This window comes from Scyliorhinus torazame, chromosome 1 (genome assembly GCF_047496885.1).
Source record: "Scyliorhinus torazame isolate Kashiwa2021f chromosome 1, sScyTor2.1, whole genome shotgun sequence".
In the NCBI taxonomy this organism is placed as follows: domain Eukaryota; kingdom Metazoa; phylum Chordata; class Chondrichthyes; order Carcharhiniformes; family Scyliorhinidae; genus Scyliorhinus; species Scyliorhinus torazame.
In genome coordinates this window covers 93,051,281-93,076,465 of record NC_092707.1, presented here as the reverse complement: position 1 = coordinate 93,076,465, position 25,185 = coordinate 93,051,281, and the positions used below count along the sequence as shown (strand labels likewise).

At 48.0% G+C, this 25,185-nt stretch overlaps 1 protein-coding gene across 4 annotated transcripts in view; it reads left to right on the top strand.

The window, feature by feature from the left end:
• Window positions 1–25,185, top strand: part of septin5a (septin 5a) — a 235,542-nt gene that overhangs the window by 199,317 nt on the left and 11,040 nt on the right. For all 4 annotated transcript variants that reach the window (XM_072498136.1, XM_072498118.1, XM_072498128.1 and 1 more), the window contains 4 exons: window positions 2,325–2,448; window positions 12,751–12,885; window positions 15,991–16,108; window positions 24,444–24,545. In XM_072498136.1, coding sequence (XP_072354237.1) covers window positions 2,325–2,448; window positions 12,751–12,885; window positions 15,991–16,108; window positions 24,444–24,545 — 479 coding nt within the window. The remainder of the gene's footprint in view (window positions 1–2,324; window positions 2,449–12,750; window positions 12,886–15,990; window positions 16,109–24,443; window positions 24,546–25,185) is intronic.

Genomic DNA, 25,185 nt, shown 5'->3' with positions numbered 1-25,185 from the left:
TTTGATAAGATGTCATATAATAATCTAATTAATATGGTCCGAGCATACAGAGTCAGTGAACAAGTACCTGAACGGACATTTAGCTGGTCGCAGACAGAAAGCAGAGCATTGGACAAAGTGGAAGAAGGTCCCGCATGTATCAGTGCTGGGACCACTGTTGCTCACGGTTTTTATTAACGATTTAGACTTTAGAATCAAAAAACAGAATTTCTAAATTTGCAAATTGCAATAAAATAGGGGTGAGGGAATAGGTAACACTGAGAAGGTCTGCAAAAATTCATTAAAAGTTGAATAAACTTGAAGGATGGGCATATGATTGACAAATTAATTTCATACAATTAATTGTGAAGTATTACATTTTGATAAGGGAAACAGGAGGTCACATATTGCTTGGAAAATTGGAATCTAATTGGGCACGAGAAGCAAAGGGAACTGGGAGTACAAATATACCAATCACTGAAAGTAGAGACGTCAGTTAACAAGGGCATAAACGGCAACCCAAGCATAAGGGTTTAGTTCTGATGGGATAGAATTTAAAAGTACAGATAGTGGGGGTGGGGGGGACCCAGATGGTGGCGAGAAGGTGAACTCTGCTATAGTTGAGGTGAATATGGATGCATTTAAGGGGATACTGAGGGAGAATGTAGTAGCAGGTTATGCTGATAGAATCATAGAGCGATTACAGCACAGAAGGCCTTTCAGCCCATCATATATACTAGCTATCTTTAAGAGCTACTTAGCTAGTCGCAATCCACTGCCTGTAGCCCTGCAATTTTTATTCTCTTCAGAAAGTTATCCAATTTCTTTTGAAAGCCACGATTGAATTTGCTTCCACCACACTCTCAGGAAGTGCATTTTAGATCCTAAACACTCACTGCATAAAAGTTTTTCTTCATGTCACCATTGCTTCTTTTGCCAATCACCTTAAATCTGTGTCCTCTGGTTCTCAGCACTTCTGCCTATAGGGATGGTTTCTCCTTATCTACTGTCTCCAGTCCCCTCGTGATTCTGAACATCTCTATCAAATCTCCTCTTAAGCTTCTCTTCTCTCAAGAGAACAGTCCCATCTTCTTCAATCTACCCTTATAGCAGAAATCTCTCAGTCCCAGAACCATTGTCGTAAAATAGATGAGGAAAGGTGGGAGGATTTTAAGTGGGGCATAGACATTGGCATGGATTGGTTGGACTGGATTGTTTGTTTCTTTGCATATTCTATGTAATAGAAACCTCCTGCTGAAGAAAGACAAGATATTGTGGATGCTGGAATTCTTAATTAAGATGAAATATTCAGCAGATCAGCCACCATCTGTGGTGAAAGAAACAGATAAAGGTTTATGGAAATGATGTTCGAGATGGATGGTTTTTCAGCAAGTGTCTGTTTTTCTTGTGTCACGTTCCTGAGGAACAATCTGGCCAGATTTTGCATGATGTCTGTTTTTCTGTATATACATTTACACCTTCTCTGGAGATACCTTTTATTTCTTTCCCTTTTCATTATCGGCTCATTTTCCTTTGCACCATCATCGCTTTTGTCATTTAATCATGCATGCCCTCCACCCTATCGCAGGCTTCCACGTCTTGTTTCTTTCCCTCCCTCCCTTTTCACTGACTGTGTATTTTCTTTAACTCATCGCTAACATCTTCCAGCTCTAATGAAAGCTGACTTGCAGATTTTTAATCTGGTATACTTTCATCATACTTACATGGGCGGCACGGTAGCACAGTGGTTAGCACTGTTGCTTCACAGCGCAAGGGTCCCAGGTTCGATTCACGGCTTGGGTCACTGTGCGGAGTCTGCAATTCTCCCTGTGACTGCATGGGTTTCCTCCGTGTGGTCCGATTTCCTCCCACAAGTCCCGAAAGATGTGCTGTTAGGCAATTTGGACATTCTGAATTCTCCGTGTACCCGAACAGGTGCTGGAATGTGGCAACTAGGGGCTTTTCACAGTAACTTCATTGCAGTGTTAATGTAGGCCTGCTTGTGACAATAAAGATTATTATTCTTATTATGTGAAGGCAGAGTGCAGTACACACTGTGTACTTTTTGTGTTGCGTCTATCCAGCATTTCCTGAGATACACACATGTGTCGCAGTGCCAGTAAGTTACTCTGTCCTAATACAGGAAGTTAGCATCTCACTAAAGAACAACCTTCACTTCATGAGTGAAAGATTAAAGGTGAAAACAGATTAATCAGCCATCTCTGATTCATCGAGATCAGAAAATGCAGATATCACACTGAGAAGTGGGGAAAGATGGGGAGAGCATTATGTTTTATTGGATTTACAGGAGCTTTCTACTCACATTTTCCCCAACCTTCTTACAGAAAGGATCAACCAAACAGTGGAGATTATAAAACACACGGTGGACATTGAAGAGAAAGGTGTCAAACTTAAATTGACGATAGTTGACACGCCTGGATTTGGGGATGCTGTGAACAACATACAAAGGTGTGTACAAATGCAAAATCATTGAGGATTAAATGTGAACAGATAATTCCATCATTGAGTGAATTGATTAACATGGAGATGTGAACAGATTTCTGACATCTCTAAGTATCCAGTTACTATAAATTAGTAGAAATAAGACCACAGTACTAAGTGAGGTGACGGTGTATAAATAGTGCAGAAAGTTGGGAGATGCGGAAAGATGGGAGCAGAAAGTTGTAAAGGGATATTGATCTTAATTATATGTTAAATGTCTTTAACTTATGCAATGGTGGACATTACCTGGGGATTCACTTGGGCCCTATAAAAAGGAACGTATTGAAACTGTGGCTGTAGGGTAAGGAGGTGCATGTTTGCAGTTGTGTATGTCTGTGAACGAAAGTATGTAACGATTAGCTCCAGTTCTATCCTTCACCACTGATATACCTTCAATTCACCAAGAGGCAGAGAGCGAGTGAACATTAGGCTTTATTAATCATGAACTTGCCTAGCCAGTGTCGGTTGTACAGATGAATGCCGCCCACAGGCGGCCGGTCTATATATGGCCCCAGTGAGGGCGGAGCCACAGGTGGAGTCCACCGGGGTTACAGTACAGTACCTGGAAGCTGCTCGTATCACCACTTCCAGGTCATAGGTCATAGGTTACGGTATCATATATGCATTAGGCGAATACATTCACCACAACCACCTAACTTTCTGCATTATAACAATTGATAGATTAAATGAGTGGGCAAAACTGTGGCATTTTTAAAAGGCTTTTTTGAGTGTAACATCGGAAAGTGTGACATCATCCACTTTGAACTTCATAAGGATAGATCAGAATATTTTCTAAATAGTGAGACCAATTAGGAACTGTGGATGAATAGAGAGATCCAGAGGTCCAAGTAGAGAAATTACTAAGAACTAGTGGACAGGTGCAAAGGTTATTAATAGGCTAATAGAATGTTGCCATTTATAGCAAGAAGGATGGAAAATGTACAGGGTGAAATTATGTTATAGCTGTTCAGAGCTCTAATTAGATTCATTTTACAGTGCTGTGCTCATTTGGGGCACCACCACCTCAGGAAGGATATATTAGTCTTGGGCAGTGTGCACAGCAGATTTATCAGAATGGTAGCACAACTGAAATGGTTAAATGATGAGGACAGAATGGACGGATGAGGCTTCTCTGCCCTTGAACGTAGACGATTAAGAGATGATCGAATTGAGGAAATTTGCTTAAAAGTGGACAAAGAGAAACAATTTCCTCTGGTGGGTGTGCCTTGGATAAGAGATTACCTCAAATTGGAGCTGCCTGTTTAGGGGGGATGTGAAGAAACATTTCTTTATACAAAGCATAGTGGAAATCTGGAGTTCCCACCCCCAAATACTGTTGATTTGATGCCAATTGAAATTTTCAAAAGTGCAATTGATCGATTTTTATTCGACAAGTATGCTTAGGGTTATAGAAACAAGGTGCCTGGGTGGATTTAAGATACAGAGCAGCCATGATCTAAGTGAAGAACTTGAGGGGCTGGAAGGCTTCTTCTACTATATTAAATATTATTTTATTGGCATATATTCAGCCCAAATGTCTGTTCTGGTGTTTCTGATCCACACAAGCCTTATCCCACACTTCATCGAAACCTATTAGCATTTCTTTTTCATCTTTCCCTCCTTTGTGTGCTTCATTCCCCCTTAAACACATCTATGCCTCAATCATCCTATATTGCAGCAAAATTCACAATCTAACCATTCTCTAAAAAAGTTGATTTTTTGATTTATTAATTACTGAAATTAATCATTCAGAATAGGTTCAATGTTGCTGGAGAATGGTCGCTATGGCAATATATTTGTGATGTGGAATGGGGTGAGCACAGTAAGAAGTCTTACAACACCAGGTTAAAGGCCAACAGGTTTGTTTCAAATCACTAGATTTCGGAGCACTGCTCCGAAAGCTAGTGATTTGAAACAAACCTGTTGGACTTTAACCTGGTGTTGTAAGACTTCTTACTGAGATATATTTGAGTATTGCTGAGGAAAAGCATGTGGAACATGCTGGCAAAGGTTTTGTCTTGCACTCATCGGGTTAAATCACTATTTACCAACTGTGAAGGGAACAACAGTGTATGTTGCACGGGAAGAGCAAGCTGATTAGTTGACAAGCGGACTCTGATTGGTGGATTGATAATGCAGGAGGGAACAGTTAGCTACCAAGCTATTGTTCAAATTCAAACCAGGCAGGTCAACTCGGATTAGTCAAGACATTGCCTTGGGGAATGAGTCAGGGAATGGTGACCCCCACCCCCAGACTTTTGTTTAGTTGAAAAAGGCACAAAGCGTAGACATGCTCCTTCTGTTTACAAAGGACAGAACCTGACGTGTGAATATAAGTGGCTTCTAGCAAGAGTAAGTGAGCTGCTCTGTGAGCCTGACTGATGATATATAACGATATACATTGGCAGTACATAAGCCAGGCGTTGATATTTATATCAAGATTTATACAAGGGGTGTCACTGATATATATCAGCATTCTGTGTTTGAAATGTCCACATGGAATATGAATGATGAATCTCAGGTCACAGCTCAGTTCTATTTATGGAACTCATGCCCAGAAAAATTATGCACCTCAACCTCTGTGCAGTATCCATCATCCACTTACATAAAGAGGAGCAGGAGCAGTCCATTCATCCATGCGTGCAGGGGAGCTGAACTACATCACTTTAAAATGAGAAGTTCTTGAACATGAACTAACATCTTTTCTTTTTTCTGGCAGCTCCAGAGTCTTTACAGTTTTCTTGGTTCAAAAATTTTTTAAAAAATGTTTTAATGCATATAATGTCAGCTGACACACATTCCAAAAAGAGTCACGTTCGTATTGTGCAATTAAAACAGGCACTCATTAAATAAAATGTAAAATTGTAAATGCCCCTGTGTGATCAACCAAAAGATCTAACAATAGTGCTTTTTAGACGGGCACAAATTATAAAATTCAAAACATAGAAAAAGTAAAAATAACTTAAAATTAAACTGAAAAAATTGACCAGAGAATACTTCCTGGGCGGGATTCTCTCAGCCCAGGCCGGGCTGGAGAATCGATGGGCCAGGCGCGAATCGTGCCGATGCCGGTCCGCCGATTTTCCGGAGAGCAGCCAATCAGCGCCATTGGTGCCGACATGATTGGCGCGGGGAGCGGCCCCCGATGATTCTCCGCCCGGGATGGGCTGAAAATTCCGCGTCCCACCGGCACCGTCCACGTGTGGTCTACCCTGTGGGACCTCGGTGTGCATCCGTCCGGGTGCGGCCTGGTGGGAGGGGAGTGGAGCCCAACCCTGGGGGGGTCCTCCGCTGTGGCCTGGCCCACGATCGGGGCCTACCGATCGGCAGGCCGGCCTCTCGGGCTGGGGGCCTCTTTTGCTCCGCGCTGGCCCCTGTAGCCCTACGCCATGTTGCGTCGGGGCCGGCGAGGAGAAGGGAGCCACCACACATGCGTGCATTGGCGCCAGGTCGCACTGCACATGCGCAGACCTGCGCTGCCCATTTGATGCCGGTATCGGCAGCTGGAGCGGCGTGGATCACTCCAGTGCCATGCTGGCCCCCTGTCGGGGTCAGAATTGCTGCTCCAGGGGGCATGTTGACGTTGTTGTGAAATGCGACGGCGTTTACTACGGCATCAACACTTACCCTCAGGATCAGAGAATCCCGCTCCCTGTGTTTACAGAGAAACCGAGAAAATAAGAGCGGGTAGAGGCCATTCAGCCCTTTGAACCTGCTCCGGCATTCATTATGACCATGACTGATCATCCTGCCTCAACATGCTTCTCCCCCCACCCCCCCATATTCTTTGATCCCCTTCACCCCAAGTGCTGTATCTAACTGTTTCTTGAAAACATACAGGGGTGAATTCTCCATTTGGGAGGCTACGTTCCCCTCCAGAGGAGAATTGCAACTGATTTACAATCCCCTGGAGAGCAAATCGGGATGCCATTCCGTATTCCTTGCCTTGCAAATTTATGCATGGTGAGGAATACGAGGGATTCCTGAGGGAGTTACCCCCCCTGCAACAGGGAGACCCCTCAGAAGCAGCTACAAACACTCCCCTGTATACGTGGCGAGGTGGGCAACTGAATCAGTCAATTATAATTGTCTTGCCCTGTGTCAGATCTGGTCAAGCGCATGGTGCAACACAACAGAGAGGGCAAACAAAGAACAAAGAAATGTACAGCACAGGAACAGGCCCTTCGGCCCTCCAAGCCCGTGCCGACCATGCTGCCCGACTAAACTACAATCTTCTACACTTCCTGGGTCCGTATCCTTCTATTCCCATCCTATTCATATATTTGTCAAGATGTCCCTTAAATGTCCCTATCGTCCCTGCTTCCACTACCTCCTCCGATAGCGAGTTCCAGGCACCCACTACCCTCTGCGTAAAAAAATTGCCTCGTACATCTACTCTAAACCTTGCCCCTCTCACCTTAAACCTATGCCCCCTAGTAATTGACCCCTCTACCCTGGGGAAAAGCCTCTGACTATCCACTCTGTCTATGCCCCTCATAATTTTGTAGACCTCTATCAGGTCTCCCTCAACCTCCTTCGTTCCAGTGAGAACAAACCGAGTTTATTCAATCGCTCCTCATAGCTAATGCCCTCCATACCAGGCAACATTCTGGTAAATCTCTTCTGCACCCTCTCTAAAGCCTCCACATCCTTCTGGTAGTGTGGCGACCAGAATTGAACACTATACTCCAAGTGTGGCCTAACTAAGGTTCTATACAGCTGCAACATGACTTGCCAATTCTTATACTCAATGCTCCGGCCAATGAAGGCAAGCATGCCGTATGCCTTCTTGACTACCTTCTCCACCTGTGTTGCCCCTTTCAATGACCTGTGGACCTGTACTCCTAGATCTCTTTGACTTTCAATACTCTTGAGGGTTCTACCATTCACTGTATATTCCCTACCTGCATTAGACCTTCCAAAATGCATTACCTCACATTTGTCCGGATTAAACTCCATCTGCCATCTCCCCGCCCAAGTCTCCAGACAATCTAAATCCTGCTGTATCCTCCGACAGTCCTCATCGCTATCCGCAATTCCACCAACCTTTGTGTCGTCTGCAAACTTACTAATCAGACCAGTTACATTTTCCTCCAAATCATTTATATATACTACAAAGAGCAAAGGTCCCAGCACTGATCCCTGTGGAACACCACTGGTCACAGCCCTCCAATTAGAAAAGCATCCCTCCATTGCTACTCTCTGCCTTCTATGGCCTAGCCAGTTCTGTATCCACCTTGCCAGCTCACCCCTGATCCCGTGTGACTTCACCTTTTGTACTAGTCTACCATGAGGGACCTTGTCAAAGGCCTTACTGAAGTCCATATAGACAACATCTACTGCCCTACCTGCATCAATCATCTTAGTGACCTCCTCAAAAAACTCTATCAAGTTAGTGAGACACGACCTCCCCTTCACAAAACCGTGCTTCCTCTCACTAATACGTCCATTTGCTTCCAAATGGGAGTAGATCCTGTCTCGAAGAATTCTCTCCAGTAATTTCCCTACCACTGAAGTAAGGCTCACCGGCCTGTAGTTCCCGGGATTATCCTTGCTACCCTTCTTAAACAGAGGAACAACATTGGCTATTCTCCAGTCCTCCGGGACATCCCCTGAAGACAGCGAGGATCCAAAGATTTCTGTCAAGGCCTCAGCAATTTCCTCTCCAGCCTCCTTCAGTATTCTGGGGTAGATCCCATCAGGCCCTGGGGACTTATCTACCTTAATATTTTTTAAGACACCCAACGCCTCGTCTTTTTGGATCACAATGTGACCCAGGCTATCTACACCCCCTTCTCCAGACTCAACATCTACCAATTCCTTCTCTTTGGTGAATACTGATGCAAAGTATTCATTTAGTACCTCGCCCATTTCCTCTGGCTCCACACATAGATTCCCTTGCCTATCCTTCAGTGGGCCAACCCTTTCCCTGGCTACCCTCTTGCTTTTTATGTACGTGTAAAAAGCCTTGGGATTTTCCTTAACCCTATTTGCCAATGACTTTTCGTGACCCCTTCTAGCCCTCCTGACTCCTTGCTTAAGTTCCTTCCTACTTTCCTTATATTCCACGCAGGCTTTGTCTGTTCCCAGCCTTTTAGCCCTGACAAATGCCTCCTTTTTCTTTTTGACGAGGCCTACAATATCACTCGTCATCCAAGGTTCCCGAAAATTGCCGTATTTATCTTTCTTCCTCACAGGAACATGCCGGTCCTGTATTCCTTTCAACTGCCACTTGAAAGCCTCCCACATGTCAGATGTTGATTTGCCCTCAAACATCCGCCCCCAATCTATGTTCTTCAGTTCCCGCCTAATATTGTTATAATTAGCCTTCCCCCAATTTAGCACATTCATCCTCGGACCACTCTTATCCTTGTCCACCAGTACTTTAAAACTTACTGAATTGTGGTCACTGTTACCGAAATGCTCCCCTACTGAAACATCTGCCACCTGGCCGGGCTCATTCCCCAATACCAGGTCCAGTACCGCCCCTTCCCTAGTTGGACTGTCTACATAGCACTGGAATCCAACTCCATTTGGATGACGTGTTCATTGGACCCCACAAGGATATGGATAGGGGCCACCTTGGCACAGCTACAGAACTCAGTTGCATTTCCGGGTCATCCAAATGTACGATCCGAGAATGGGGCCGATGCCTATCTCGTCCTGGGCGGTCAGGACACTGTCCATCACGTTGCCGGCAGCCTCGGTGACCCCTAATCCGGAGCGGGTGTGCGCCGTGGTCCAGGGACCCGAGACCTCAGGCCTACAAATTCGTGTCAGTCCGATCTAATCTCTGCAGGGCGGTGAGGGGGGCTGCCATCGGACAACATTCACCTCCAGTCCCTGTAGGCCCCAAATAACACCCTCCTTTGAAAGATAATTTTGCAAAATCTGCTGGAATGTTGGGAACCTTCACCTGGAAGCTTCTTTTGGATTTTGTGATCGTTAATGCTGCAAACCAGGCAGTCATGGAGCATATCTGCCAACATTGCGCAATATTCACAATATTCAGCGATTTTTCGCAAACTGACAACATACTCGGCAACTGACTCCCATTCCAAACTTTCCGCCGCATTGAATCTGTACTTTTGCACACTGCTGGATGTAATCAGGTTGAAATAATTCCCCACCAGCACGATGAGTTGGTCAAATGCTACTGAATCCAGTGTTGCCGAAAATGTAAAGGCCCTAATTACGCCAAACATATGCACTCCGCAGGCCATCAATAGGATCACTGTCTGTCACTCATTTTCGATAATGTTGTTTGCTCTGACAAAGTATTACCGGCGTTCCATGTACTGATTCCAGGATTCAACAGCAGGGTCAAAAGCATCTAATTGACCAAACAAAGGCTTAGTGAAGTGCTTAGTCCTAGGAGAAGCAAAGTCACTGAGAGGCGACGTAGTCGGCAGAGTTGCACGTCGACAGTTGCAGTTTATCCTTGTGCCAGTTTAATAAAGGCCAGGGGAGTCACATGAGTAAACAAAATAAGATGTTTATTGATAAGAACGTACTACTTACAAGGGGCCCAGTTGAACCTCACCGGGTCCTCTCTCTCTGTCAGTCGGTTCCTTCCTGGCCGATTTTTTATACAACATGTTTATCAGCCCCGTAGTTAACGGGGGGCACATACTCCTCGAGCCATACGGGGAAAGCAATCGATCCTGATCCATGTTTCATCAAAGGTTATTACACTGTGTATTCAGAAATGTTGGAAGCGGCTCGAGTTGGGTCCCTGTAGTTGTATCAAAAACAGGACCTTTGTCTCATGAATTGGATCTGCAAGGAAGAATCATCTGGAAACATGTGGACCATTTATGAGGATGAGAATGTCCCAGAGCCAGTATTACCACCTAAAACCATGTTTCCAGCAGGAAACCTTGTTGATTATCAAAACAATGAAGTACCAAGCCAGCCTGTGACAGGCAAGTCTGTGTTCCCCATGGAAACGGATGAAGCTGAGTTACCAGTAACTGAGGAGATGCCGGGTAAAGTGGTTTCTGCAGAAAGCACCCCAGTGCAGGCACTACACACAGTAGTTATACCGCTCCACTAGAATTCAGAAACCACCTGAAAGGTGGACTAAATGAGCGTGTTTAATATTTTAATTATTGGGAGCGAACAAATTATTATCAATGTATGAAATAACTTGGAGAAGGAGGAATGTGGTGATTGACTCTTTTAAGGGGAGATCTATTGAGAGGATCCCATGACCCAGGTAACCAATCGGGTACCAAGATGGGGGGTCACCCGAGAGCGCTGATTTCAGTTTGAAGGGTGGAGAAGGGTGTGGAGATAGCCTGGATCACATTGAAATCCAAAAAGACGAGGTGTTGGGCGTCTTGAAAAATATTAAGGTCGATAAGGCCCCAGGGCCTGCTGGGATCTACCCCAGAATACTGAAGGAGGCTAGAGAAGAAATTGCTGAGGCCTTGACAGAAATCTTTGGCTCCCCACTGTCTTCAGGTGATGTCCCGGATGACTGGAGAATAGCCAATGTTGTTCCTTTGTTGAAGAAAGGTAGCAAGGATAATCCAGGGAACTACAGGCCGGTGAGCGTTACGTCAGTGGTAGGAAAATTACTGGAGAGAATTCGTCGAGACAGGATCTACTCTCATTTGGAAGCAAATGGATGTATTAGCGAGAGGCAGCATAGTTTTGTGAAGGGGAGGTCGTGAATCACTAACTTGATAGAGTTTTTCGAGGAGGTCACAAAGATGATTGATGCAGGTAGGGCAGTGGATGTTGTCTATATGGACTTCAATCAGGCCTTTGACAAGGTCCCTCATGGCAGACTGGTACCAAAGGTGAAGTCACGCGGGATCAGGGGTGAGCTGGCAAGATGGATACAGAACTGGCTAGGTCATAGAAGGCAGAGAATAGCAATGGAAGAGTGCTTTTCTGATTGGAAAGCTGTGCTGAGTGGTGTTCCGCAGGGATCAGTGCTGGGACCTTTGCTGTTCGTAGTATATAAATGATTTGGAGGAAAATGTAACTGGTCTGATTAGTAAGTTTGCAGACAACACAAAGGTTGGTGGAATTGCGGATAGCGATGAGGACTGTCAGAGGATACAGCAGGATTTAGATTGTTTGGAGATTTGGGCAGAGAGATGGCAGATGGAGTTTAATCCGGACAAATGTGAGGTAATGCATTTTGGAAGGTCTAATGCAGGTAGGGAATATACAGTGAATGGTAGAACCCTCAAGAGTATTGACAGTCAGAGAGATTTAGGTGTACAGGTCCACAGGTCACTGAAAGGGGCACCACGGGTGGAGAAGGTAGTCAAGAAGGCATATGACATGCTTGTCTTCATTGGCCAGGGCATTGAGTGTAAAAATTGGCAAGTCTTGTTGCACCTGTATAGAACCTTAGTTAGGCTACACTTGGAGTATAGTGTTCAATTCTGGTCGCCACACTACCAGAAGGATGTGGAGGCTTTAGAGAGGGTCCAGAAGAGATTTACCAGGATGTTGCCTGGTTTGGAGGGCATTAGCTATGAGGAGAGGTTGAATAAACTCCGTTTGTTCTAACTGGAACGACTGAGGTTGAGGGGTGACCTGATAGAGATCTACAAAATTATGAGGGGCATAGACAGAGTGGATAGTCAGAGGCTTTTTCCCAGGGTAGAGGGGTCAATTATTAAGTGGCATAGGTTTAAGGGGCGAGGGGCAAGGTTTAGAGGAGATGTACGAGGCAAGTTTTTTTTACAGAGGGTAGTGGGTGCCTGGAACTCACTGCCGGAGGAGGTGGTGGAAGCAGGGACGATAGTGACGTTTAAGGGGCATCTTGACAAATACATGAATAGGATGGGAATAGAGGTATACGGACCCCGGAAGTGTAGAAGATTTTAGTTTAGACGGGCAGCATGGTCGGCACAGGCTTGGAGGGCCGAAGGGCCTGTTCCTGTGTTGTACTTTTCTTTGTTCTTTTCTTTGTTCTTTGATCCAGGAAGCTGACCGACAGCCATGAGGAGGCAAGTCTCTGCATTGTAGTTATATGTAAATAAACATTGCAGATGTTAGTTACCTAACTGGTGAATGGGAAATATTACAGGGTAGATGGCAGGAGACCCTTGTAAGGAATGAGGTCTGTGGGCTGAATGGCCTTATCTTCCTCCTATGATTTCATATATTCTTCAAACAATCTCAGATTGACCAGGGGCTGCGTACATTACATCTATGATGTTACTTTGCTGACTATTGTAGGCCCACATCGCAATAAAGGATTCAAAGCATGAGAACTCTCTGAACTCTCCATTTTTGTTGCAGCTGGAAGCCCATCGCCGATTACATCGACCAACAGTTTGAACAATATTTCCGAGATGAGAGTGGCCTGAACAGGAAGAACATTCAGGATAACCGAGTGCACTGTTGCCTGTATTTTATCTCTCCTTATGGACACGGGTAAGAGGAAGAGCTGAGCTGGGGTAATTGCACCATTTTTCCATGGGTTCTTTCTGTTACTGAATAGTTTGGAGCATAATAATGCTATTATGGGGTGTGACAGGATGATCAATATGAACCTGACCGGGAGCATATTCCCATCACTGCCTGGACCTAATGTTAATTTAGGGGCTGATATTCCTCCCTGGAGGTGCCATGATTGATTTGCAGAAAATTGTTGAGTTCTGTGCTCAGTTTGTTCTTTAAGCATTATAGGCTTTTGGAGAAGGTTGTGTATCTCTTGGTGAGTGAGACAACCAGATTTATTTTTTATTCTTTTCATGAGAAATGAGTATCACAGGCTAGGCCAGTATTTTTATTCTCCACCCCTAATTGCCCTTGAGAAGTTGATGGTGAGCCACTTTATTGAACCCCTGCAGTCCAACACATTTCTGTATGTCTTACAGGACGGTTTAAAATGTCATGACCTCTGTTTACAGATACGTGTTGAATTTTGTGATTGTGCTGCTCCATCTGTTTGGATACATTATAGGCTGTGTACGTTGGGTTGTGCCTCTGGTTCTATGATTAGTTAATTCTCCCTGGTGAAAGGGGTTTCTATGATTCAGAAATTGAATGGCCCTGTGCTCATCTTATAGGTGTGAAGTGGGGGCCTAAGGATCCAATGTGGCAGGTGGCATGCACACACGTATCCCACATTGGAAGTACCCGACAATCATATTAGTAAATGTTCTCCTATAAACATCCCGTGCATGCACCAGCAACAAGGGTTTGGTCCTGTGCACGGGCAGTAAGGGCTTCATCAGAATCTTGTTTGAGATTCCTTTAATCAAGCAGAAATTTGGCAGAAAATTAAAGGGACTGTTTGAAGCTGCCACCAGAAAACACAATTTGTATATTTTTTACTTGGCTTATTGTGGAGCCAGGAGGAAGAGCTGTGCTCCTCCCAGCGCCTCCTAGCACCGGCACAGTACTCCGAGGTTAGCACTGCTGCTTCACAGTGGGTTCGATTCCGACCTTAGGTGACTGTCTATGTGGAGTTTGTACGTTTTCTCCATGTCTGCTTGGGTTTCCTCTGGGTGCTCTGGTTTCCTCCCACAGTCCAAAGATGCTAAATTACCTCCTAAGTGTCCAGAGGTTAGGTGGGGTTGCGGGGGAGTGGGCTTGGGTAGGCTGCTCTTTCAAAGAGTCGATGCAGACTCAAAAGGCCGACTGGCCTTCTTCTGCACTGCAAGGATTCAATGATTAAAGTCACTGCAGACCACCCCTCATTTGCATCAGGATGTTACCTAACCATGTCTGATATGCAAATTGTATTCCTGTCTGGGGAGGGGTGATTTATCTCTGGGAGTGATTTGTTTTCTGTGTGCAGAGAACAAAGAACAAAGAAAAGTACAGCACAGGAACAGGCCCTTCGGCCCTCCAAGCCCGTGCCAACCATGCTGCCCGTCTAAACTAAAATCTTCTACACTTCCTGGGTCCGTATCCTCTATTCCCATCCTATTCATGTATTTGTCAAGATGCCCCTTAAATGTCACTATCGTCCCTGCTCCCACAACCTCCTCCGGCAGCGAGTTCCAGGCACCCACTACCCTCTGTGTAAAAAACTTGCCTCATACATCTCCTCTAAACCTTGTCCCTCGCACCCTAAACCTTGACCCCTGGTCAATTGACCCCTCTACCCTGGGGAAAAGCCTCTGACTATCCACTCTGTCTATGCCCCTCATAATTTTGTAGACCTTTATCAGGTCGCCCCTCAACCTCCGTCGTTCCAGTGAGAACAAACCGAGTTTATTCAACCGCTCCTCACAGCTAATGCCCTCCATACCAGGCAACATCCTGGTAAATCTCTTCTGCACCCTCTCTAAAGCCTTCATATCCTTCTGGTAGTGTGGCGACCACAATTGAACACTATAGTCCAAGTGTGGCCTAACTAGCTGCAACATGACTTGCCATTTCTTGTACTCAATGCCCCGGCCAATGAAGGCAAGCATGCCGTATGCCTTCTTGACTACCTTCTCCACCTGTGTTGCCCCTTTCAGTGACCTGTGGACCTGTACACCTAGATCTCTCTGACTTTCAATACTCTTGAGGGTTCTATCATGCACTGTATATTCCCTCCCTGCATTCGACCTTCCAAAATGCATTACCTCACATTTGTCCGGATTAAACTCCATCTGCCATCTCTCCGCCCAAGTCTCCAAACGATCTAAATCCTGCTGTATCCTCTGACAGTCCTCATCGTTATCCGCAATTCCACCAACCTTTGTGTCGTCTGCAAACTTACTAATCAGACCAGTTACATTTTCCTCCAAATCATTTACATATACTACGAACAGCAAAGGTCCCAGCACTGAACCCTGCGGAACACCACTAGTCACAGCCTTCCAATTAGAAAAGCACCCTTCCATTGCTACTCTCTGCCTTCTATGACCTAGCCAGTTCTGTATCCACCTTGCCAGCTCACCCCTGATCCCGTGTGACTTCACCTTTTGTACCAGTCTACCATGAGGGACCTTGTCAAAGGCCTTACTGAAGTCCATATAGACAACATCCACTGCCCTACCTGTATCAATCATCTTTGTGACCTCTTCGAAAAATTCTATCAAGTTAGTGAGACACGACCTCCCCTTCACAAAACCATGCTGCCTCTCATTAATACGTCCATTTGCTTCCCGTACCAGCCTCCCCGAACAGGCGCCGGATTGTGGCGACTAGGGGCTTTTCACAGTAACTTCATTGAAGTCTACTCGTGACAATAAGCGATTTTCATTTCATTTCATTTCAAATGGGAGTAGATCCTGTCTTGAAGAATTCTCTCCAGTAATTTCCCTACCACTGACGTAAGGCTCACCGGCCTGTAGTTCCCTGGATTATCCTTGCTACCCTTCTGAAACAGAGGAACAACATTGGCTATTCTCTAGTCCTCCAGAGAGAAGGAGATTTATCTCTGGGAGGGTCTGTGTCTCTGACTGCAGAGAAGGGTGCTGAGGTGATCTGTTTCTCTGTGGATGAGGAAGGTTGATTTGTCTCTTGAACGAGTTTCTCTTAATCTGGAGGTATAATTTGTCTGAGGAGTAATTTGTTCCCTCTGTTTGGGTTGAGGTTGCGGCCGCTGGACACCGAGTTCATGAAGGCATTACACCAGAAAGTGAACATTGTGCCAGTGATTGCGAAAGCCGACTCGCTCACACCTATTGAGGTGAAGAAACTCAAAGAGAGGGTGAGAAGCATCATTCATAAAATAACAACTGAGTTAAAAACAGTGTTAAATTCAGCTGGTCCAGATGGAAACCATTGCGTCAATATTATTGGTCCTATTTTAATAGCCAGGGAAATGTATCAGGAACCATGAGACACATTAACTGTAAAGCCACATTGAATTATTAACGGACCATGGGCTGGATTCTATGCACTGGCGTGAAAGGACCACAAATTCCTAGCCCTGCAGGGGGCTAGCAGGGACCTGGTATAAATCTTGCAGTTTTTGCTGCAGACACGGACCCCCGCACTTCTGGGTCAAAGGTACACATGTGCACGACGGCGGCCTCCAGCGGCCACGCCGTGCTCCATGGCGGACTCGGACCGCGGAGCTGGACCCTAAAACTAAACCCGCCCCGATCAGCCGCGCGCCCGACCCTGTCTGCCCGCCCAAATATTTCCCGGTTGCCTATATGGCCCCCGTCCTCCAATCGGCCCGCCCCCAACCAGTATCCCGACCGGCTGGAGCACATTGGATCCACGCCGTCGGGACTTTGGCCGGTCGTGGGCGGAGAATGATGGAGCAGGCCTCTGGCCCCAGTTAGGTCCGAGGCGGCGCTACGTACTCCCCGACTGCACCGCTTTTCGAGGCCCGCAGAATCGGGGAACCGCTGCTGGTCCCGATTCCTTGCAGGAAAATGGATTCTCCATCCCCGCGCTGGCCGCGATTTCGGCGTCGGGGTGCGGAGAATCCAGCCCCATGTTTCTAGCCTTCAGGACAAGTTCAAAATTTTGACTAATCAGGATTGAGCAGCATTCATTCATTGAGTAGATACAATCTGCAATATAGCCTGCATTAGTGCTGTTGGAGAATGGTATATTTGACTGTGATTTGTTCTAGTCTTTCCTGTATTTCTTCCGTGTACACTCTGCAGTGCATCACCCTGTTGTCGCATTTGTGCCAGCATGGTCACCCAAGATAAGCTCACCCTCATCCATTCATCACCTCTCGTTTTTTTTCCTTTGCTATTCTGATTCAGCCTGAGGCCAATTACGAAGTATAGGCCAATGACACTTAACATCAACTCGAACCGCGCAGCTGGACCGTAAAAATAAACCCCCCCGATCGGCCCACCCCCGACCAGGGCGGCCGCGAACTGAGTCCGCAGCCGCCACGCTGCGGGGCAGCGTGGTAGCACAGTGGTTAGCACAGTTGCTTCACAGCTCCAGGGTTCCAGGATCGATACCCGGCTTCGGTCACTCTGTGTGGAGTCTGCACGTTCTCCCCGTGTCTGGGTGAGTTTCCTCTGGGTGCTCCGGTTTCCTCCCACAGTCCAAAGATATGCAGGTTAGGTGGATTGATTATGCTAAATTGCCATTAGTGTCCAAAATTGGTTAGATGGGGTGACAGGGATAGGGGATAGGGTGGAGGTGTGGGCTTAGGTAGGGTGCTCTTTCCAAGGGCCGGTGCAGACTCAGTGGGCCAAATGGCCTCCTTCTGCACTGCAAATTCTATGATTCTCGATGATTCTTTATGATCAACTCAATTACAACTGCTCTCAACACCATGCCTGCTGCTATACAATTTGACTGCCTGATTGCATCCTAATTGTGGAGAATGTAGAACTTTTTTCATCTTAACTTCAGTAAAATCAGAACCATCTTTTATTCTAATTCATTCTCAAAATGTGTGTAGTTGATAAAGCCAGTTGATCACCCAGCTCTAGTTGCCCCTGAGGTTTGATACATCTGAGTAACTTGTTAGATTATTTTAGAGAGCAGTTAATAGTTGATGCACGATCAATGACCACTAAAGCGAGGTTGTAGTCCAACTGAAGGCTTTAATAAGCTAGATGTTTCCCCCAGCAGCTCAGGTACAGAATGAAGGCTGCTGGGGCGGCACGGGCTCTTATACCCCACCTAGCAGGGCGGTGCTACCATACAGCTTGACCAATAGGAAGCATACAATATCTACCAATGGTGTTCCAGCATTACCAGGTACCATAATACCTCTACACAGACTACCACATTCACCCCCTGTTAAAAAAGAGTCCGGCGGGGGTGGTGGCCTGATACTACAAACATGGCAACGTGGTAGAATTAGTTATGGAGGTACCGTAATACCGCCGTACAGCGTTTTGTAACTATTTACATTCTATTAACTATTTACAATTTATGATTTAAATTTACCATTTCAAATGAAGCAATCAGTCGATCGGGGGCCCTGGTCGTCCTCTGTGATCGTCGGAACTTCGGTGGTGACTCCGGTGGAGGCTCGGGTGTCTGTGACTCCGGGAACATGGCCTCGATCTCTGTGGCAGCTTTGACACCCCTAGACGGCGCTGGTGGGGAAAACGGTTGACCTGGGAAGGGAGCGCCTGCAGGATGCGTCGGTGGGTGGGGGGGGCCGAGTCGGGGCCGGCGGAAGGACCAATCCTCCTGTAAGGTGCCCTAGTGGAGGGGAGGGTGGGACTGGTGGCTGGGGTGTGCGTGGGGCTCCGGCGGGCGCCAGGTCTCGTAGGGAGACCGTATCTTGTCGGCCGTCGGGGTACGCCACGTAGGCGTACTGGGGGTTAGCTTGGAGAAGATGGACCCTTTCGACCAACGGGTCCGACTTGTGCGCCCGCACGTGTTTTCGGAGCAGGATGGGTCCGGGAGCTGCCAGCCAAGTCGGGAGCGAGGTCCCAGAGGAGGACTTCCGGGGGAAGACAAGGAGACATTCGTGAGGTGTCTGGTTGGTTGTGGTACGAAGCAGTGACCGGATGGAGTGGAGGGCATCTGGGAGGACTTCCTGCCAGCGGGAGACCGGGAGATTCCTGGACCGCAGGGCCAGTAGGACGGTCTTCCAGACCGTTCCGTTCACCCTCTCTACCTGTCCGTTACCCCAGGGGCTGTAACTGGTCGTCCTGCTCGAGGCGATGCCCTTGCTGAGCAGGAATTGACGCAGTTCGTCGCTGATAAAGGAGGACCCCCTATCACTGTGTATGTAAATGGGGAACCCGGACAGTGCAAAGATGCTATGGAGGGCCTTGATGATGGTGGTTGCAGTCATGTCGGGGCAGGGGATGGCGAATGGGAACCGGGAGTACTCGGCAATCACGTTCAGGAAGTACGTGTTGCGGTGGGTGGAGGGGAGGGGGCCTTTGAAGTCCATGCTGAGGCGTTCAAAGGGACGGGAAGCCTTTATCAGGTGCGCTTTCTCTGGCCGGTAGAAGTGCGGTTTGCACTACGCACAGATTTGGCAGTCCCGGGTGGCTGACCTAACCTCCTCGATGGAGTAGGGCAGGTTGCGGGTCTTGATAAAGTGGAAAAAGCGAGTGACCCCCGAGTGGCAGAGGTCCTCGGAGGTGGAGGGCTCTGAGCCGGTCCACCTGTGCAGTGGCACATGTGCCGCGGGACAGGGCATCAGGAGGCTCGTTTAGCTTCCCGGGACGACACAAGATCTCGTAGGTGGAGAGTTTGATCCTCCATCGCAAGATCTTATCGTTTTTTTATCTTGCCCTGCTGTGCATTATCAAACATGAAAGCAACCGACCGTTGGTCAGTGACGAGAGTGAATCTCCTGCCGGCCAGGTAATGCCTCCAATGTCGCACAACTTCTACTAAGGCCTGGGCCTCCTTTTCGACCGAGTGGCGGATGTCGGAGGCATGGAGGGTACGTGAGAAGAAGGCCACGGGCCTGCCTGTTTGGTTGAGGGTGGCAGCCAGAGCTACGTCAGACGCGTCACTCTCGACCTGGAAGGGGAGGGACTCGTCGATGGCGTGCATCGTGGCCTTTGCAATGTCTGTTTTGATGCGGCTGAAAGCCTGGCGGGCCTCTATCGACAGGGGAAAAGCTGTGGATTGGATCAGGGGACGGGCCTTGTCTGCATAGTTGGGGACCCACTGGGCGTAGTAACTGAAAAACCCTAGGCAGCGCTTCAGGGCCTTGGAGCAGTGAGGGAGGGGGAACACCATAAGGGGGCGCATGCGCTCATGGTCGGGGTCTATAACTCCATTTCGCACTACATAGCCGAGGATGGCTAGGCGGTCGGTGCTAAACACGCATTTATCCTTGTTGTATGTAAGGTATAGGATCTTTGCGGTCTGGAGGAATTTTCGGAGGTTGGTGTCGTGGTCCTGCTGGTCGTGGCCGCAGATGGTGACATTATCGAGATACGGGAATGTTGCCTGTATACCGTACTGGTCAACCATTTGGTCCATCTCACGCTGGAAGACCGAGACCCCGTTGGTGACACCGAAGGGAACCCTTAAGAAGTGATAGAGCCGCCCATCTGCCTCGAAAGCAGTGTATTTGCGGTCACTAGTGCGGATGGGGAGCTGGTTGTAGGCGGACTTAAGATCCACCGTGGAGAAGACCTTGTAATGCGCGATCCTGTTTACCAGGTCGGATATGCGGGGGAGAGGGTACGTGCCCAGCTGCGTAAACCTGTTGATGGTCTGACTGTAGTCGATGACCATCCTATGCTTCTCCCCTGTCTTTACCACCACTACTTGAGCTCTCCAGGGACTGTTGCTAGCTTCAATGACCCCTTCCCTCAGTAGCCTTTGGACCTCTGACCTATTAATGATCCGATCCTGGGCACTGTACCGTCTGCTCCTGGTGGCGACGGGTTTGCAATCCGGGGTGAGGTTCGCAAACCGAGAAGACGGATCGACCTTGAGGGTCGCGAGGCCGCAGACAGTGAGGGGGGGTATAGGGCCGCCGAATTTGAAGGTTAGACTTTGGAAATTACACTGGAAGTCTAAACCTAGGAGTGTGGCCGCACAGAGGTGGGGACGGACGTAGAGCCGGTAATTTTTAAACACCCTTCCCTGGACTGTGAGGTTTGCTACACAAAACCCCTTTACCTCTACTGAGTGGGAACCGGAGGCCAGGGAGATTTTTTGATTGACGGGGTGGATGAGGAGAGAACAGCGCCTTACCGTGTTGGGGTGTGTGAAGCTCTCCGTGCTCCCAGAGTCAATTAAGCAGGACGTCTCGTGCCCGTTGATAAGTACAGTCGTTGTAGCAGTTGAGAGTGTTCGAGGCCGGGACTGATCCAGAGTCACCGAGGCTAATCGCAGCAGTTGAGTGTTCTCTTCGGGCGGTGTGTGGTCAGCCGAGCTGGGGTCCTGAGGGTCCATCCAAGATGGCGGCTCCCATTGGTCGCAAATGGCTGGGGGTGCACCAAATGGCGGCGCCCATCCATCTAACGTGGCGTCCGCAGGACAAGGTGGCGGCGCCTGGGGCCCGCTCATGGCCCTGGAGTAGGAAGTTGGCGGCTCCCACTGGCCGCACGAGGACCGTGGAGAGGTTTGTGGCGGCAGTCCGCATTCGCTGCCGGAGACCACAACAACCTCACGGGCCTGGCATACCACCACAAAATGGCCCTTTTTACCTCATCCCTTGCAGGTGGATGCGAGGGCCGGGCAGCGCTGGCGGGGGTGCTTGGCCTGCCCGCAAAAGTAGCAGCGGGGCCCCCCCGAGGTTGCCAGGCCGCCTTGCAGCACAAGCTTGTGGGGGGGATGGGAGATGTCTCGGGGTCGGCTGTGTAGGGGTTCCACGCTACCCAGGAGGCTGCCACGCGGTCGGGAACGTAAGCACAGGCGTTTCTGGAGGCCATGTCCAGGGAGCCGGCAAGGGCCCGTGCCTCCTTGAGGCCTAGGGTGTCTTTTTCCAGCAATCGATGGCGGATCTGGGAGGACAGCATACCTGCCACAAAAGCGTCCCGGATCAAGAGTTCTGTGTGGTCGCTCGCCGAAACCTGCTGGCAGCTGCAGTATCTCCCCAACACCAGGAGTGCACGGTGGAATTCTTCCAGGATTCCCCAGGGATTTGTCGCCTCGTTGCTAGCAGATGTCGGGCGTAGACCTGGTTTACTGGGCGGATATAATGTCCTTTTAGCAGCTCTATTGCAGCATCGAAGTCTTCCGCGTCCTCAATGAGGGTGTAAATTTCCAGGCTCACCCTCGAGTGCAGGACTTGCATTTTCTGCTCCCCTGTGGGTGTGCTTTCGGCCATTCCGAGATATCCTTTTAAACACGCCAGCCAGTGCTTGAAGATTGCCGCTGAGTTTGCCGCGTAGGGGCTGAGTTGCAGACACTCCGGCTTGATCCAGAGCTCCAAGGGCGGCACGGTAGCATTGTGGATAGCACAATTGCTTCATGGGTCCCAGGTTTGATTCCGGCTTGGGTCACTGTCTGTGCGGAGTCTGCACATCCTCCCCGTGTGTGCGTGGGTTTCCTCCGGGTGCTCGTGTTTCCTCCCACAGTCCAAAGATGTGCAGGTTAGGTGGATTGGCCATGATAAATTGCCCTTAGTCTCCAAAATTAGCCTTAGTGTTGGGTGGGGTTACTGGGTTATGGGGAAGGGGTGGAGGTGTTGGCCTTGGGTGGGGTGCTCTTTATAGGAGCCAGTGCAGACTTGATGGGCTGAATGGCCTCCTTCTGCAATGTAAATTCTATGATAATCCTTTTAAATCTACCTTATTAAATTGATGCACGATCAATGACCACTAAAGCGAGATTGTAGTCCAACTGAAGGCTTTAATAAGATGTACAGCTCAGGTACAGAATGAAGGCTGCTGGAGCGGCACGTGCTCTTATACCCTGCCTAGCAGGGCGGTGCTACCATACAGCTTGACCATTAGGAAGCATACAATATCTACCAATGGTGTTCCAGCATTACCAGGTACCGTAATACCTCTACACAGACTATCACAATAGTCAACCACATTACTGTGCTTCTGGAAGCTCATATAGACCTGACCACGCGATAGGACACGAGTGAACCAGTTTCTTTTAACAGTTTCATTTTTAATGATACCATTTCTAGAATTTTTTAAAAAATGAATTTGTGGTGGGACTTTAAATTCATGTTCTCTGGTTTATTAGTCCAGTCCTGTGAACATTTGTTTGGTAATGTAACCGCAATGCTACCATTTCCTTTTTGGCTTTGGTGAAAAGCTTTATTCCCTGGCCTTCAATTCCATGTTTCCCATTGGCTGTTTGCTCAGGCTGAATTCAGTGGTGCACAGGCTTTAGCCTTGAACAGACTTCAACTCTCACATTCTATCCATCACCAGGTTTGACTTTTTTTCTCTGTGTGCATATCGGCTGGCACTTGTCCCTACCTCATACTTAATATCATATCCAAGCTCAACATTCTCCTGCCTAACTTCCCCAGTTCCACCCTGGACAAATTCCAACTCATTCAAAACTCTTGATTGCATGGTGTATTGTATCAGCCTGTTACGCCGGAGCTTACCAACTGTTACACACACTGTCCTATATTGAAATCCTCATTGTTCTCTAGAAATGCCTTCATGGATTCCTCATACCCATCTAACCCTCCATTACTTCTGCAACATTTTCGATCCTTGTGTCATTGGTCTATCTGACTCTGTACATTAGGTTGGTCCATCCCCCATACAAGAATTGGTGACAAGACTTTCAGTCTTCTGCTTCCAGACTCTGGAATTCTCTCACTTCACTGCTTTTCCTTCCTCTTTCTCTTCTCAAAATCTACTCAAAGACATTGGGTTGGATTCTCCGTAGCCCGATGTCAAAATCAGGATCGGCGATCGGGCAGAGAATGGATTCAACGCGCCGGAATCGGGGCAGTCGCCGGTTTGAGGCCGGTCTGACAATCTCCAAACCGGCGTCATCGGCATGTGCGCCGCACACAATTGCAACGGCGTTGCCGTGTCATCGGCCGGCCCCGATGGGCCAAGTTCCTGACAGCGCGGGCCACGTGTGGTCCCAGGGGTCGGGTACCTGGCGTGCCGGCTGCAGACAGTGTGTAGCGCTGCCACACTCGTCCGGGATCCGTGCCGCTGGCCGGGGGAGCGGCAGCTAGGGCTGGGGGGAGTGTGAGGTGGACAGGGGGTGGGCTGTGGCGTCGTGGTTGGCAGATTAGGGTTTAAGCACGACTGGCGTCATGTTTTCCAATGCGACCGGTGCAGATTGTCAGCCCAACGCATGTGCGGCCGAGGACCCGGCGATTCTCCCGCCTTTTTTGGCGCAATCCGCGGGCTTTTCATGTGGCACCGGTGCTAGCCCCTCACCGTACCAGAATCGGTGAGGGGTTCATGATGATTTTCCTGTTGTGAAACTCCCGCGGATTCTCTGTTTTCGCGCTCACTCAGCCTCAGGAACAGAGAATCCAGCCCAATCTCCCTGATCACACCGTTGTTTGACACTCTCCCTTTGTCTATATCTTACTTGTTGTCTGGTTCCTCCAAAGAAGCTCATTGACAGGCTTCACTGTGTCAAATACATTTGCTGATATTGTCATCATGAATATTGCGAAAATTGTACGAAAATCAATTTATTAATACATTAACAATGCCATGTTCATTCTTGTGTCAATGTAGATTAGAGATGAAATTGAACAATACGGAATTAAAATATATCAATTTCCAGAGTGCGACTCAGATGAGGACGATGAATTTAAGCAACAGGACAAGGAACTAAAGGTGAGATGGAATTCCAAGGATGTGGGATGCAAGAGAAGGATAGTACTGGATGGAAGGAGTGGAGAGAGGTGATCCAAACTTATTGGAATGAATCAGGAGTGGTTTGCAGGACAGAGATATCCTGGGGAAGGACAAAGTTGAGATAAATATAACTATGGTTGAACTATTTTCAACAGCCGTATCGACTTTGACCATTGTCTTAATGGCATGTGCTCTGACTCTAATCCTGGTTAGGAACAATGGGATGCCAACTCCAAGTCTTCGTGTGCAAGGCTGAGTTTGATCCAGCTTAAAGTGTTGTTCAGGGCGCACCTGACCAAGTCTAGAATGAGACCTTTCTTCTCAGAGGTGGATGATGAGTGCGAGCGCTATTCGCAGGGTCTGCCAACCGCATGCACATGTTCTGGTCTTGCCCCAAGCTTGTGAGCTTTTGGGTTTCCTTCTTTGGCACCATGTTGCCGATTTTGAATATTGAACTGTCCGTTAGTTGCCATATTTGAGGTGTCAGACACGCCGGGGCTGCAGACAGGTGCGGGGCCGAGGTCTGCATCTCCACCCAGCACTCCAGTATGGTTGGGAGACTTGATGGAGTTTTTGTACCGAGAGAGGTCAAGTACACTGTTGCTAATTTTGCCTTAGT